This window comes from Phocoena phocoena, chromosome 5, assembly GCF_963924675.1.
Source record: "Phocoena phocoena chromosome 5, mPhoPho1.1, whole genome shotgun sequence".
Lineage (NCBI taxonomy): Eukaryota > Metazoa > Chordata > Mammalia > Artiodactyla > Phocoenidae > Phocoena > Phocoena phocoena.
The window spans coordinates 87,161,852-87,178,413 of record NC_089223.1 but is presented as its reverse complement, the minus strand read 5'-3'; the positions used below and the strand labels follow the sequence as shown (position 1 = coordinate 87,178,413).

The 16,562-nt window shown below is 43.9% G+C and overlaps 1 protein-coding gene across 1 annotated transcript in view; it reads right to left on the bottom strand.

Moving 5' to 3' along the window:
- Positions 1-16,562, bottom strand: part of SEL1L3 (SEL1L family member 3) — a 95,068-nt gene that overhangs the window by 42,583 nt on the left and 35,923 nt on the right. The window contains exons 8-11 of the mRNA XM_065877794.1: positions 15,110-15,242; positions 13,467-13,607; positions 3,248-3,459; positions 1,381-1,560 (exon numbers count right to left, since the gene is read on the bottom strand). Coding sequence (XP_065733866.1) covers positions 1,381-1,560; positions 3,248-3,459; positions 13,467-13,607; positions 15,110-15,242 — 666 coding nt within the window. The remainder of the gene's footprint in view (positions 1-1,380; positions 1,561-3,247; positions 3,460-13,466; positions 13,608-15,109; positions 15,243-16,562) is intronic.

Below are 16,562 nucleotides of genomic sequence, written 5' to 3'. Positions count from 1 at the left end.
GATTCATGTTTAATGTTCACTGACAACATGTATCTTTGAGTCGTTTATTTCATAACTGTACAGTGGCCACTGTAGATTTCTTTTCCAGAAACCATTCATTTCCAATGATCGAAGCACAAGTTTCCTCCACTGGGGGTTTCTGACTGCAATACAGGAGCAGCACAGGGAAGAGTGAACGGTCTGGTTCCCAGTTAGCTGCTCTGCCTAAAATTCCACAATCCTGCTATCCATCCAGACTCACCAAACGTAAGGGAGAAAATTAAGGGTTTATGGCCTAAACCAGGGCCAAATCTGACCATGCAGTAACCTCCTGTCTATGGCGGCACAAACCCAGGCACCCCATCGGTTTATATATTGTCTTTGGCAGAGTTGAGTGGTTGCAATAGTGACTGTAAAAGCAGAGCCTAAGATATTTACTATCTGGTCTTTTGCAGAAAAAAATTGCCACCTCCTGGTACAGACTACTTGCACTCAACTACCTCAACTGCTGTGACCATCAAAACATCTTAAAACCATTCTGAAGAAAGAGATACAGAAAAATACATGCCAAGAAGCCAACCACGTCATAATCTACTCCTGCTGGATGCAAATCTACGTCATCTAAAGGCAGCTTTCTTTTTATTCTTACACTATCACCTTTATACACCCTTTTATTCATGATCCCCCAAACAAACCATCAGTTGGTCCAATGTAACATGTTGTTTTTTGGGCAGATGTGAACCACTGATTTCTTTGCCTAATGAGTCAATAAGACATGGGAACCTGCAAAATTAGGGGCTGGAGTTAGTGCCCTTCAACCAGTCCTTAATCCAGGATGGGGCAGGATCTTCAAACATCGCCTGCTGTCCATCACCTGTGAGCACTGAGGCTCATGTGATGGGCAGACGCTTCTCAAGGTGTCCGGCAGCGGGAACACAGCTAGGGATGGAGCTTCTTCGTTATGTAGACCTTGCTTGCTTGTGACGTATTGAGGAGCCCTTGGCTTACTGCCCTCGCTTAATTTGACTAGCATCTCCAGACCCCACCACTTTCACGTGGTTTTGGAACAAAGACAAAATGTCTATGTTTCTGGTATACATTTTTTTCAAAATCAAAATCTGTCCAGGGCTGTTATCTACCCTCCCCATACCGGTCCTCTCACTCATGAAAAGCTTTTCACATTTTCACGCATAGATATAGGATGGTCCTTGCATTCAGCCTGAGAACACACTGAGGAAATATGAATTGGAGAATGCAAGAAAGCTTTGCTCTCCATTGGATTATGCCTGTACTCTACAGGCCAGAGAATAAACCAGCCACAGGTGCAGACGCTTAATAAAACTGTTCAGGAAGCTCTAGTAAGCAGGGCCATAACCGTTTCCACCCACTTCTGCCTCGTACCTGATCTCCTTGTAGCGTGTGCTGGTCAAGGGGTGTCTTGGTGGCAATGTTGCTGTAGTAGGCGTAGGACAACTCCCAGTCCAGGGGGTAGTGATCAATACCCTGGTAGTGTTTGTACCCAAGGTTCATCGAAGACAGCCTCTCACTGCCCTGGCCTCCAACCAAACTATACAACATGCCCTGTTAAGAAGAAATGGACAGTGTTCACAAGATTATAGAAAAGGGTCATAAAATCCTCAACATAGAAAGGTCATCTGGCCTCACCTCTACATATGAGCCTAGTCATTCCAGAAACCAGTTAACATGCCTTTTTTTTTTTTTTTTTGCAGTACACGGCCCTCTCGCTGTTGTGGTCTCTCCCATTGCGGAGTACAGGCTCCGGACGCGCAGGCCCAGCGGCCATGGCTCACGGGCCCAGCCGCTCCACGGCATGTGGGATCTCCCCGGACCAGGGCACGAACCTGTGTCCACTGCATCGGCAGGCGGACTCTTAACCACTGTGCCACCACGGAAGCCCCTAACATGCCTTTTTAAAAAACGTTAGAAAAGAAGACCCAAGAGCTTTCTAATGGCTGTCTGTCCTTCTCAATGTCTAACAGCTGAAAATTCCTTTGTCCTTCTCTCAGTAAAGATTGGGAGTCCTCCCCTGACTTATCTCACAGCATCTCTTTGTGTATCTGACAACTGTTCTAAGGACCTTGGTCCACTTCAGCTATGTCACCTTCGGTCAGATGATCTGAACAGTGGGCCACGTCCCAACCTCACACTCTCAGAACGCTAGTGTTGGGAAGGGTCTTTAGAGATTGACTGGTCCAACCATCTCATTTCAGAGTTGAGGAAACAGAGGCTCAGCAAGTTGAAGTCATATGTCCTTGGTCAACCAGCTATTTTGTGACAGAAACGGGGCTAGAATCTTCTACCCTCTTCCACCTCGGTGGGGACTGCCTCAGGGACTTGGGAAAGCATGCCATCAATCATGAGCTTCTACAGCCAGAGACACACACAAAGAAGTCAAGTGAAAGGAACACAGAGCCACCTGGGAAGGTCTGAACAGTCTGAGTCTCTTCAAATCCAGGATGAACAATCCCCTGTGCACAAACAAAACGCTAAAAGTGATCAGGGGCCGTTTAGCAGCACTTATAAAAATGCGATTCCAAATGTTAGGCAAGTTGCATAATAAATTTGGATTCGATACCACAAAACCGTCTAGTATGACATTTATTTTAATGACAGGAGGCTGGATGTGACAATACTTTGCTTAGAGGTCCAAATGATTTCACTCAGCTAAAACGTCGTACGGGATGCTGGACCCACAGCCAGGATAGTTACAAGAATCGGGTAAGAGGCACCTGTTCTTGAATGACTGGGATCCTGGTAAGCCTTGCCCAAACTATTCCTTAGACAGTATACCAATCATATCCCCTGCTGTGTCTAGAAATGGATAAAGTGCCCTTTTTCACTCACTGACGGTGGGAGATCCTGTATTTAACACAGCCTTAGGCTGTTTTTCTTGAGTGTAAAGTTTTTTTTTGTTTGTTTGTTTGTTTTGCGGTACGCGGGCCTCTCACGGTTGTGGCCTCTCCCGTTGTGGAACACAGGCTCCGGACGCGCAGGCTCAGCGGCCACGGCTCACGGGCCTAGCCGCTCCGAGGCATGTGGGATCTTCCCGGACCGGGGCACGAACCCGTGTCCCCTGCATCGGCAGGCGGACTCTCAACCACTGCGCCACCAGGGAAGCCCAGAGTGTAAAGTTTTTAAAGGACTCCAGGGAAAATGAACATGCCCAGTTCCACCCGGGGCATGAGAGCTTTACTCTGTAAATATAAGGCAGGTCACTGATGTTCCTGGAGCCTGTGAAATACTCTACCTGCAGCTGATCCCGAGGTACATTTAATCCAGTTTCATAAAAGACTGCGAGGTAGTAGGATGCTTTATGGTATCCACAGCAGCTGGCATCCATCAGAAAGGGGACGACAGAGCTAATTTGGTGAAGACCATCAACAATGGAAAGTCTCTTTACAGCCTTCTCGAATATCCGCCCACCAATTTCTAATACGGATTCACTTTGGTTCCTCAGCACTGTAAATAACACAATTCACAGAACACACAATTAACTACCACGGGGTCGACAAAATAAGTGGGAACAGCCAACTAAATCACCTGAGTTATTAATATGGTTGGTCCTGCAGTGACTTGATATATACCAGCTTCTGGGGAGGTAAATCAAACCCCTTGCGGGTGTCATTCTGTAAACAGCTTTTCCTTTGGCACTAAATGACAGCCTAGTATCCTGGAGGAAACGATGTGCCTTCTATAGCCGAGAGAGCGCCTCAAGAGAGCAATTTACTCAGTGTAGCTCACCACCAAGTCAGGACCACCGTAACTGCCAGAGAGATTTTTTTTTTCCCTCTAAGATTCTGAAGGAGGGTGTGTTTTATCTCAGAAATAGTTCCTAGGTGCTGCTGTAAAAAGTTGAGCACAAGAACCTTTCTTATCATCTTTTGCTTCCGGTTTTCCTTGTGGGTTTCTAAGTACAATAAAAAGAATGAGTCAACTTTTATTGAGGGCCTATAAAATGCCAAATACTGGGTTGAGTGTCTTATGCAAATTATGTCATGTAATCCAAACATATTTTAAGAGGTAAGTACTATCATTGGAGTCCTCATTTTTCAGATGAGGAGACTGAAGCCTGGAGAAGTCGACTAACTTGTCCGAAGTTACCAAAGCTGGCAAACGGCTGAGCCAAGCTTAGAATCCAGCTTGGTAGGTCACAAAAGCAAGATCCCTACTCACTCTGCTCCACCTACCTCCTGATTAACCGGCAGCCAGTTGTCTTAATAGGTACCTTGCCACGACGGGTAGAGACCTCTTTTACGCAACTGCTTTAAACTATGATACTTCCTTTTACCTAATTCTCCCATAAACTGTTAAACTCTTAAGTCCAAATGGGCAAGTTATATGGTCCTATAATCTGTTACAGTCTTTTAAAGTCCGTCTACATTATTCATCTCTCGTTTTATTAATTCAGCCAATGAACGTTTACAATTCTATTCTGTGCGTCTACTAGGTCTATGTTACAAACAGCTATATAGGATCGCATAGGTACAATTTCCATTTAAAAGATGTGGTCAATTTATTTAAAACTAAAATTTTCTCCCCCCTAAGAATTATACTCAACATTTTTCTTTGATTTTCTTCATTCCATCCCAAATTAAAATGTTACTAACAACTTCCAGGAGGCAACAAGAGACTCACTCTATCAGCGCTCCATCAAGGAATGAACAGAGATGAGTTTCCAATGCGGGAAAACTCTCAGTGAGAGGATTTGAGATTGAATTTAAGGGCAATTCCTCAGCAGAGGTTGATGCCTCTTCCGAGGCATCAACACAGAAGCCCGTGGGATCCACAGATGAAATTGTGAAACCCAAACCATTGATTATGAGCTAATGCCTATCCCTTTGGGCACACAGGCAGGCTGGCTGCCCCTGGTAGGGGGGCACATGCCTTCACTTGCTGAGCTGTGGAAAAGGAGCCCACCTACCCCCTCACCCAGAGCTAAGGCAGTCCCATCTCCTGGCTCCTGGAACCCCACACCTCCGCTCACTCCAGGTTTCTGAGAGGCAGCAGCTTGGATCTCTTTTACTTACTCTCCATCCCAAGAGGTAGGTGCTAAAAACAACACCTTAACTAAACACATGGAGTTTGCTCCTCTGTTTTGTTTTTAAGCCCTAAAGAAATAGCTGCTTGTTGTAAAAAAAAAAAATAATAATAATAATAATAATATAGATTTGTATAAAACAAAAACAGAAGTCCTCTCTCTCCCAAACCTTCTTTAATAGTGAAGATAAACTGTTGAAAGATTGGTGTATATACTTCCAGACTTTTCCTTGGCATAGGCAATAATTCATTACACCTCTATCTGCCTATATACATATACATTTTCTTTCCAAAAAGCCCCTATAGGTTTGGACTCTCAACTTTTTTCCCCTTATGAGTGTAATTTTTTATCAAACTATATTTGGTTTACAATATTGTGTTAGTTTCGGGTGTAGAGCAAAATGACGCATATATACATATTCTTTTTCAGATTCTTTTCCTTTATAGGTTATTACAAGATATTGAGTATAGTTCCCTACGCTAGACAGTAAATCGTTGTTGTTTGTCAACTTTCTTTTTTAAATTAACCATGTACCACGAATACCTGTCCACAGCAGTCAGAAGCTCATTCTTCCTAAAGTTTCAATAGTATTGCATTCTATAGCAGTGCCGTTCTTCCAACCGGTTCTCTATTTTTAGACTTGGGTTGCTTCCACTGCTTTTGCTATAACCAGCAACACAGCAATGAACATCCTCGAGCATTTCCCTCTGCTCATCTGTTGGGATGTGTCTGAATGATCACCCTCTTTTCCACCAGGAGGCCGGGGATCTCCTTTTGGATTCTCCCTTTGCATAGCTGAGAAAAAAATTCCATCCTACCCACCATTAGGCAGGATAAGAACCTTCTCTGCTAGATTTGGTGTGTACTGCAGTACTCAGACAGAGTTGCAAAGTAAATCCTACTCCTACTTATTCATATATTTACTTTTAAATACATACTCATCTCCGATACCCCTCTGTGCACACTCTGAGCAAAGCAACATTAACAGTTTGATAACGATTCATTCCAGCCTTACCTGCTCTGCCAGATTCATTTTGCTGTGCAGTAGAAGCTAACACAACATTGTAAAGCAACTATACTCCAATAAAAAATGATTTTAAAAAAAGAGCCATTTCACACAAAAAATAAAATAAAATAGGCATTTAAAAAAAATATCTAATATGATGAGTTTTGCCTGAGTACCCACAGACATGGGCTTTGGGGGCTCAGAGGAGAAAAGAGACTCCAAGCCAAATGGAGGTCCAAATGAAACACTTGCCCTGCTGACCTCTGGCACAGAATCCCAGCAATCATTACTGTGATCGCCCAGGTAGGAGGGTGATCCTTTACAAAGTTCAAATCCTTAGCAAACACACAAGAACACTTTGCAGACTGAAACGGAGGCAGGTTGAAAAACCTTCATTATTTCTTTTACCTATGAAAATTCTTAACTCCCCCCAGACATTGCCAATCAGTATTTTCTCTGCAAGAGAATCTAGACAACTTTCTGCACTAGTGAGTAAAATAACAAAATAATAATACTTCTAAAGGAAAACTACTCGTTTTGCACATTCTTTAAAGTTTGAATTCCAAATGTGGCACAAAATCAAAGCTCTGATGTCACTGGTGGTATTGTAAAACGGGCAATTTAAAAATCCATTTAATTAAACTGTTAATTTCACCCAACTGGTTTAGCATATGCATTTTTTCTAGTAGATCTATAACTAAAAAACATGCCTTATTTATGGAGATTAATAGAGTAATGAAAAACAAACAAACAAAATAGAAGTAGGAGCCATTTTCCAGTTTTTCTTTCTTCCTACCCCAGAAGCTAAGGGAACAAAGGCACCACCACCATTAACTCTTAATCTCCCCGAGTAGCACAGCGTTGTTTATTTTGCTCTTTTTTCCTTTTTCCATCAATACCACAAGGTCACCATTTGTGCGCTCATCATTGGTTTTTGTTTGTTTGTTTTGTTTTTTTTAATTTTTGGCTGCATTGGGTTTTCGTTGCTGAGAGAGGGCTTTCTCTAGTTGTGGCGAGCGGTGGCTACTCTTTGCTGTGGTGTGCGAGCTTCTTATTGTGGTGGCTTCTTTTGTTGTGGAGCACGGGCTCTAGGCTCACAGGCTTCAGTAGTTGTGGCACGCAGGCTCAGTAGTTGTGGTGCACAGGCTTAGTTGCTCCGCCACATGTGGGATCTTCCCCGACCAGGGCTCGAACCCGTGTGCCCTGCATTGGCAGGCGGATTCTTAACCACTGCGCCACCAGGGAAGCCCACACTCATCATTAAAAGAGGCAAAAAGCAGAAAATGAGAAGGTAGTCACCTACTGAAGGAACCAGAGCTGCCTCTGATGGAGAATTTGGGAGAAGAAAGGCAGACTTATTCCTTATGAGGGGAACGAGACAACAACAGGAAAGTTATTTTTAGTTTCAAGCTTCCAAAAGGTGTAATGCACCCAGGGAAGAAGTTTGAAAAGGGAAAAAAATGTGAAAGGAGAAAATATCATTTACCCAGAAAAGGAATGATCTTCACCAAGTTTACTGATTTAAAAAAACATAGCACATCCTTCATTTGCATTCTTATTTGATGAGCTCCACTGGGTTCCAGAGACTCAAAGAAGTGGCTCATTTCTCTCTCAAAAGTAAACTACTTGTACTTTTCTGTCCTGTGCACATTGTCCGGTTTTATACATGTAACTTCTCTCCCTCCCTCCCCCTCGCCCCCTCCCTCCTTCCCTCTCCCTCTTTCTCTCTCTCCGTGGATTTTTAAAAAAACTATAAAGATGCTTTCTTGAATTAAAAAAAATAAGATAAAGGTCGTTTAATGAACAACAGTGAACATAGCTCTTAAAGGACACAGGATCCTGGCGTTACTAAATAACCCCATTGTGTTTCTACCATTTCCATGCTCTGCGTTTTAGTCTCCAAATAAACATTGCAATTGTTGGCAAAAATAAGAAGAGTTAGAAATGTGGTATAGACACACAATGGAATATTATTCAACCTTAAAGAGGAAGGAGATTCTGACAGATGCTATAACATGGATGAACCTTGAAGACCTTACACTAAGTGAGATAAGCCAGTCGTGCAAAGACAAATACTGTATGATTGCACTCATATCAGGTATCTAGAAGAGTCAAGTTCATAGACACAGAAAGTAGAATGGTGGTCACTAGGGACTGGGGGTGGGGGCAGGGTGGGGAGTTGTGGTTTAATGAGTACAGAGTTTCAGTTTTGCAAGATAAGAAAGTTCTAGAATCTGTTGTGCAGCAATGTGAACGTACTTAATGCTCCTGAAGGGTACACCTAAAAATGGTGATGATGGAGAATTTTAAATTATGTGCATTTTACCACAAATTTTTTTTTTAATTACAGTCCTTAAAGAGGGAGGGTGTAAATATTTGGGGATTCTCTTTTGCAGTAGAAAAACAGAGCTCCATCTTTTGGGAACAACTAGAAGGTGGTGACCACTCCTGAACTCACTGGGCAGAATGCAGAGGACACTCCTACTGGTCGTAAGCTTCCGACTCTGCGCTCCCTGCACCGTTCTCATGGCTCCTCTGAAGTACGTTGTTGGCTCAGAGGGAGAGCAGATGATCCATCTAAAATCACACAGTGTCAGGGGAAAAGGCTGCCGTCTGAAGCGTACACGTGCAGCAGCCTAGCAGTAGAGTTGGCTGTACATGTGAGGAGAGGCTGCCAAGAAAGGGGTGAGTCTGTCGCAAAGAACCAGAAATTACAGGCCATTGTCTCATGCTGTCATATATATATTTTTTAAGGCCAGGAAAAAAATAATTCCACCAATTAATTCCCTTTGTGGGAGCTATGGGAGCTGACGTTTTTCTTTGCATTTAACCTAAGTCACTCTCATTCAAAACATGGCCCCCATCTTTGTCCTATCCTGGGCCACTTGGTCAATACTTGTCTAGTGAATGAATGAATGGAAGGTTGTGATATGAGTGACTTAAGTTACTCACACGGGTTCATTCCTTATCTCTGTTACTGCACCTACTCGGTTCCTACAGCAAGAATTCTAAGCGGCCAACATCTGATCCTTGAGTCTGTTCTTGTAGCTTATTCAGATACAAGGAATGTAACATGATGAGGATGTTCTAGTAAAGTCTACTGGTCAACAGGACCAAACAGCTCAGGCCAGCAGCAGAAAACATGATGCAAACATAGTTCCTAGTGACTAGAGTTGTCCAAAGCACTCCAAAGCCAGCTAGACACTCACAGCAGGATAAACTTGGATCAAAAGTTATGTGAGGAACCAGGAATAGATACATAGTCACACCAGTCTGACTACTCTTCTTTTTATAGGCGACCAGAGTAAAGATATGTAAATAATGTAATTTTTTTTTTGGTCCCTCAATTTACAAAATCAAATTTTCTGCACTTCTCTCAGGATTGTTAGAAACTGGGCACAATGTCTGACACAAACCTCTCTCCAGGGTTAGCCACAGAGATTATCTAGTTAACTATGATGGCCCCAAGCAAGGGCAGTGTGCCAGGTAGAGATGAATTTTAATGGGTGTAAGCCCTACCCCTGCAGGAGGCCCCCAGTCCCTATGGATGGGACAACGTGAACTAGAAAAATAGGGGGTGAAGGTAGAATGGGAGCCTGAGGTTGGTTCTGGGGATTTGCCTACCCTGCCTACCCTCCCTTCCCACCTGCTTCTGGGCCCCAGGAAATGGCAGGGAGAGGCAGAATGCAGGTGGCTGCACGCCCAGGGAGATAGGGGCCCCTCCGGGTATGCTCCCTGGCACTGATCTAAGCCGACTTGGCACCAGAAGGACCTGACTGGCTGCTTGGGCACCAGCAGTGGGCCCTAAAGTGGCAAATCCGGCTTTGTGCCCCCTCTCCCCCAGGCATGGGCCCCGGAAGCCTGACCGAAGGCAGGTGGACGCGTGTCTATGCTGCAGTGTGACAACTCCCCAGCACTGCGGCCCATCAAGTGTCAAAGTTTGGGGGCTCATGATCTGGGTTAATTAGCTCCCTTTCTAGGCCTCCACAGATAATAAAATCATTCTGCATTCTTTAAAAGAAAATTCTGAGCAGTAAAAATAACACAAAAACATTCTTTATTGAGAGTATTTGCTTGAAAAAGAATGTTTTGTGAAAATGATTCACTCCTTTTCCTAATCAGTAAAACTATATTTAAATATATCTGAAATCTCATAAAGCCAGTTTTGGGGTGATGTGGTCTTCGCCCGTTTAGCCTACACTTTCCAACATGCATCGCCCTCTTCCGTTCACCTGTCTCAGGGGGCAGTTCCACCACCTCCCAGAAGACCCACGAAAACCCAGCAATTGTCTCTTGCCTGGTAGTAATAGTGTAACACTTACACAGCAGTGATTCTCCACCGGGAGCGATTTGACCTCCCTGGCGACACTTGGCAATATCTGGAGGCAATTTTTTTTTTTTTTTTTTTTTGCGGTACGCGGGCCTCTCACTGTTGTGGCCTCTCCCGTTGCAGAGCACAGGCTCCGGACGTGCAGGCTCAGCGGCCATGGCTCACGGGCCCAGCCACTCCGCAGCATGTGGTATCTTCCCGGACCGGGGCACGAACCCGTGTCCCCTGCATCGGCAGGCGGACTCTCAACCACTGCGCCACCAGGGAAGCCCTGGAGACATTTTTAGTTGTCACCCTTGGGTGGAGGTTAATGGGAGGGGACAGAGTGCTGCTGGTATCTAGTGGGTAGAGAGCAGAAATGCAGCTAAACATCCTACAATACACAGGACAGATCCTTCACAACAACGAATTATCCAAAATGTCAGTAGTGCCAAGATTGAGAAACGCTGATTTACATAGAGTTTACTAAGTGCCCATACTCTTCTAAGTGTCAATTCCTTAACCCAACACTACAAGAGAGGGACTATTGTCATCCCCGTTTTGCAGATGAGGAAACTGAGGCTCAGTGAAATGAAGTGGCTTGCCCAAGATCACACAGCTAGTAAGTGCTAAGTTAATATCAGAATCAGGTCACTTGGCTGCAGAGGCTATGCTGACACCTGACTCCACATGGCCGCCCTTTCCCGGATCCAGGCAGTGATGAAGTCCCTCAGAGCCAACCCCTTATATCTTTTGGCTCCGTCTACATCACTCTGTCCCATTCAGGCCTCCATCCTCTCCTCCCTGGGTCATGCAGTGCCCACCCTGCTTCCAGCTCCACAGCACTCTAGTTTACCTCCCTCAGTCTCCCACTGCTGACAAGAGTGACCTCAAAAACCCAGATCTGATCACGCCTCTAGCCCCTGCTTGAAACCCTTCAACAGGTCCCTGTCACCTACAAGGTAAAGCTCAAACTTGTCAGGATGGAGTCTGAGCTAGTAATGAGCCCTGCCATGTTGTTGGTGGGAAGGTAAATTGGTGCAGCCACTATGAGAACAGTATGGAGGGACCTTAAAAACTAAAAATAGAACTACCATATGGTCCTGCAACCCCACTCCTGGACATATATCTGGAGAAAACCATAATTCAAAAAGATATATGCACCCCAATGTTCACTGCAGCACTACTTACAATAGCCAAGACATGGAAGCAACCTAAATGTCCATTGACAGATGAATGGATAAAGAAGATGTGGTATCTAATACACACTGGAATACTACTCAGCCATAAAAAAAAGAACAAAATAATGCCGTTTGCAGCAACATGGATGGACCTAGAGATTATCATACTAAGTGAAGTAAGCCAGACAGAGAAAGACAAACATATGATATCACTTATATGTGGAATCTTAAAAAAAAGATACAAATGAACTTATTTACAAAACAGAAATAGACCCACAGACATAGAAAATAAACCTAGGGTTACCAAAGGGGAAAGGAAGGGGGTGGGATAAATTAGAAGTTTGGGATTAACATATACACACTACTATAAGTAAAATAGATAACCAACAAGGACCTACTATATAGCACAGAGAACTATATTCAATATCTTATAATAAACTATAACAGAAAAGAATCTGAAAAAAATAATATATATATATAACTGAATCACTGTGCTGTATACCTGAAACTAACACAACATTGTAGATCAATTTAACTTCAATAAACAAATAATTTTAAAAAAAGAATAATCACTCTCCAGGCCTTCTCCAGCTTCCCAAATTCCTTGCACGTCATTAAAAATGACATGCTGTTCCCATCTCTCTGCCTCTACTCTGCCTGCAATACCTACCCCCACCTTGCTTATCTGGCAAACATCAATTGACCCTTCAAGAATCAATCCCAGTGTCACCTCCTCCAGGAAGCCTTCCTGGAGCCCCCTAGACTTCCAAGTAGAACTGACCACTCCCTTCTTTGTGCCTTTGCCAGTTACTCCCATAGCTTTTATTTTTAAAAATGCATTACCATTTTTCTTTGCTTTCAAGTCGGTCCCTCAAGGGCAGAGACCTTGTACTATTTTACTTACCTCTGAAGTCCAGCCAAGTAACTGAGCAGTCACTCAGCAAATATCAAATGAACCAAAGATGAAATATCTTGTATGGTTTGAATTCCTTCAAGATGGGGTGAGGGTGAATCACTATTTGCAAGGAGAGTCTATTCCACTGGACACTGCCATTTTTAGGAAGTTCTTATATGCAGTAGCAGTCAGTTTCTGCATTGCCTTGGTCCAAGGGTTTGGTCATATGCCCAGGAATACCGTGGGCTGCCGCTGACCGTTGAGATAGTTCTCATTACCCTCCTCATTCCCTTCCCCAGGCTGAACACCTCCAGCTTCTCTTCTCTTCCTAACAGACACTGTTTCAAGATTCCTTGGAGTCTTACAGTATGTACTTAATTCCTATGCAAACCTAAATCACAATGGACTTAAGCTGGACACATTTGCAAAATATACACAGATTCCTGAGACGCTGCTTCAAATCAAAGGTCTCAAGTTCAAGGGCCCGAGGGCCCGGGCAGGTAAGATCCATGACTGAAGTCGGCAGGAGGTGCTCAACTGGAGGCAGGAAGGGTTGTGGATGGACAGAGCCTGCCTGTCCCAACCGCACACCTCTGGGATTGCTGCCACTCAGGAACGGAGGCCCGGCGTCGCCAGATCTTTGGATCTTCTGAGAAAAGCTAGAAATTTGCATTTTCATAGAAGTTTTTAGATCCCTGTAACTAATTTTTTTAAAATTGAAAACAGTGTGTATGCCAAAGCAGCCACATTTGGGGGCTGGCTCTGGCTGTCAGCTGCTTGGTTGTGGCCTCGGTTTTAAATAAAGAATTGCTCAAGTGATTCCTAAATTTAAGTTTTTGTATTTAGGGTTGAAAAGGTGCACAGATACATTGAGTGGTGGACACATTAAGGGCAGAATTTAAATTTGAAATTAAGCTAGAACACTAGGGTTGAAAATAACTTCAAGGCATAAATCACTAAAGAGGGTGAGGGAAAGCAGAAAAACAGGGACCCTCCTAACCAGCGTCCAAAGGCGAGCGAGGCACAGACTCAATTACCTGTCACCAAACCCATCTCCAGCAAGGCCTGGAACAAGCTTCGGTGCTTGGCTTTCAGCTCCTTCTCCCAGAGGAGGGCTCTGCACGTCGAGGGCCGCCCGTACCTGAGCTTCAGGTCCAGGTAGGAATTCCGGAGGTCGCCTACAGGAAAAGGAAGCACAGGGTACCATTAGAGGGAAGCCTTGCCTCTCTAACTCCCTTCCTCTATGGGGAGCTAGAAATAAGAGGTCAGACTTAGCATTACTGGATGTTGGTTTGGGTGCATCAGGGATTTGAAATTGGCTACGATGCCTCTGCCTCGAGGTCACAGATTCAAAGCCAAGTCCAAGGGAAATGTGCCAAAGTTGCTGATGGCTGTTGAATAATTCTACAGAATGAGCAGATGGCCTCGGACTGGTCCCCAGGAGGGCAATATCTAGGCCATTTTGTTGGCAGTGTGAGTCAACAAAGCACAGGGACCCCCCAGGGAGGAAAGGCACTAGAAGATGTTAGGAGAATCTTCCCAATGCCACCAAACAGATCAGCATGTAAGACCGGCCTTCTGACTCTGGGTATCTCTCCTGAAATTACATCAGCTATCAAAATCAGTTTCTTTCCTGTTTGGGATATTACTATTCCTATATATCTTCCCCTCTTCTGACTGCATCATATTTTCTGGATGATTCAGCGGTGAGAGCAGCAGCTGGGAGACTAGTATAGCCTATTCTTAAATTCAATTGCAGAAGTGCTGCCTTTCTACACTTACCTATCACCATCTCTAATCACTTCCTATGACCATTTTATGTGAACCCTATCAGAATGGGGTGTGTTCAACATATATCCATTCCTCCATGGTCTGAAATGGGAAGCTCGGCTCTGGAGATGTTGAGATTATTTAGGCAGGACTGAAATACTCAATTTACTTTTGCTGATGGCAAAGGCCCCACAGGAATTTCTCTTCCAGAAAGAACATATGTGACTAGCTCTAGTGCCACCATATCATGCAAGAAGATCTATAGCCAGAGAAATTTATAAGTGCTGGAACATTGGAAGACAAGACGGGATGAGTTTTATAACAGATACAAACTCCGTATGAATGAAAGGATGTCTGCAAATACGGGCAGGCACGGAAGCAGTCTATTTGAAATTCATTCCTTCTGTCGAAAAGTTACCAATGTCTCCCAGAATGAGTCAATTTCAAAGATTTAAAAAATAAAACCCAGCCCCAAACAACAAAGCCATTGTTCAACATTTCTGAAGGCTTATATTCAGATATTAATGGTCCAAGACAAAAGTGCACTGATGGGGAAACATTTCTAATGATTAATTTATTTTCCAATTCATTTTTATTTTCTTAGACTGGCCTAAGATCCCATTATGGATGGGAATAATGCAATTTGAGGCTCAAAACACTCTCATTTGTATTCTTAAACTAAATTACAGCTAGTTGAAGCCACGAGGCAGGTTTGGGTTCTTGCTGGCTGTTGGTCTTGGTGCGATCTAGGTGGAAGGCACGCTATCATTTGCATCCATCTGGGGAGGTCATACTTGCCCCCATTGGTCAAGTCACATATGTTCTATTTCAACCCCCTTATGAAAGAAGCCAAGTGTGTTGCTACAAATGCCTGGAGCTAAAAATCGCTCTCCTGAAGTTCAATACTTACATGCTTCTTGTCTCCTGTCCCCCTGCTGTACTGTGGATGTGTACTCAGATACTATTTCTTGAACCTCTGCACACCTTTCGTAATATAACTTGATATGTTCCGCAAGTTGCTTCTCAAGTAGGGGATTGAAAATCTACAAGAAGGCAAGAAAACAGAATGAACAACAATTGTCATCAAACACCCATGGGTACCCATGAGGCTACGTTCAGGTGGATTTCCTTCTCCCATTGATAGCACCAGGTGGCTTGCTTGTACACAGATCATCTGCTTTGGATTCTCAAAGGAAGGGTGTTACTAGTAATTCAAGGACACGCCAGCTCTGACTGCTTCCTTCTAGCTTCTTTTTGTGGCATCTTCTCCTCTGCAGAGCTTCTTAAGTGTTAGGATTTCCCAGAGACCAGGCCTTCATCGTCTTCCCTTCCCCGCCGCTATGTGCTATCCCCAGAAAATGACATTCATCTCCCCTGAGTTCCCAAAGGACCCCAAGTCTACCAGTACTGGAAGCCTCCTCTCCTTGTCTTCTGTTTGGAAGGCTCCTACTCAACCTCCAAGAGCCAGCTCTAAGGTCATCCCTTCTGGGCAGCCTCCCTAACAGCCTACCCCACCCTCATACATGTACCGATGCAGAGGACCGCACCTCGGCACTGCCAAACACAGTGCTCACATCTTTATTAAAGCATGTACCCCATTCTTTCATGACTTATCTGTTTAAGACCCAGCAAGGAGCTCCTCAAGATCAGAGACCTTATCTCAACTCAGTGGTTTTCAAAATACGGGTTATGACCCATTGGAGGGTTGTGAAATTATTTCAGTGGCTTGTAACCAGCAGTGATTTTGTTTTTTATAGAACAGAACACAAAATACCAGAGTACACTGAACATAGCAAGAATCTGTATCGTTAGTAAAATTCTTATTTCAGTTTTGTGTTTTATATATATATATATATATATTATATATATGTATATATTATGTGTGTATGTATGTATATGTGCATTATATATGCTTACATATGTACTGCTTATGCTATTAAATAGAGTTCTTATTGTGTTCAAAAAAAAGTTTGAAAGCCACCACCTTAATTCATCTTGGATGCCTCAGCATCTTGCACAGAGCCTGGCACATAGTAGGTACTTAATAAGTATTGGCTGCACATATGAATAAAAGAATTCCATTTTTCTCCTCTTATACAGGTATCTCAACAGGGGCTCTAAGATGACCTACGGGTGACAAGGTGGCCCATTTTTCCGAACTGACTTTGCCTAGTGACTCCTGCTTTTCCCAGAACAAATCCCACAAGGTCACAGGAATGAAAGAACGTTCCTTTTTTAGGTATCCGGTGATCTCCTTACCAAGGCACAAAAAGCAACCAGGGTGAAGGTTCCCTCAGGGGGCAGCCCCCCTCTAATAGCCGCCAGCCCTGCTGGAGCTGGCCTGGAGCCTCCGACAATTCCAT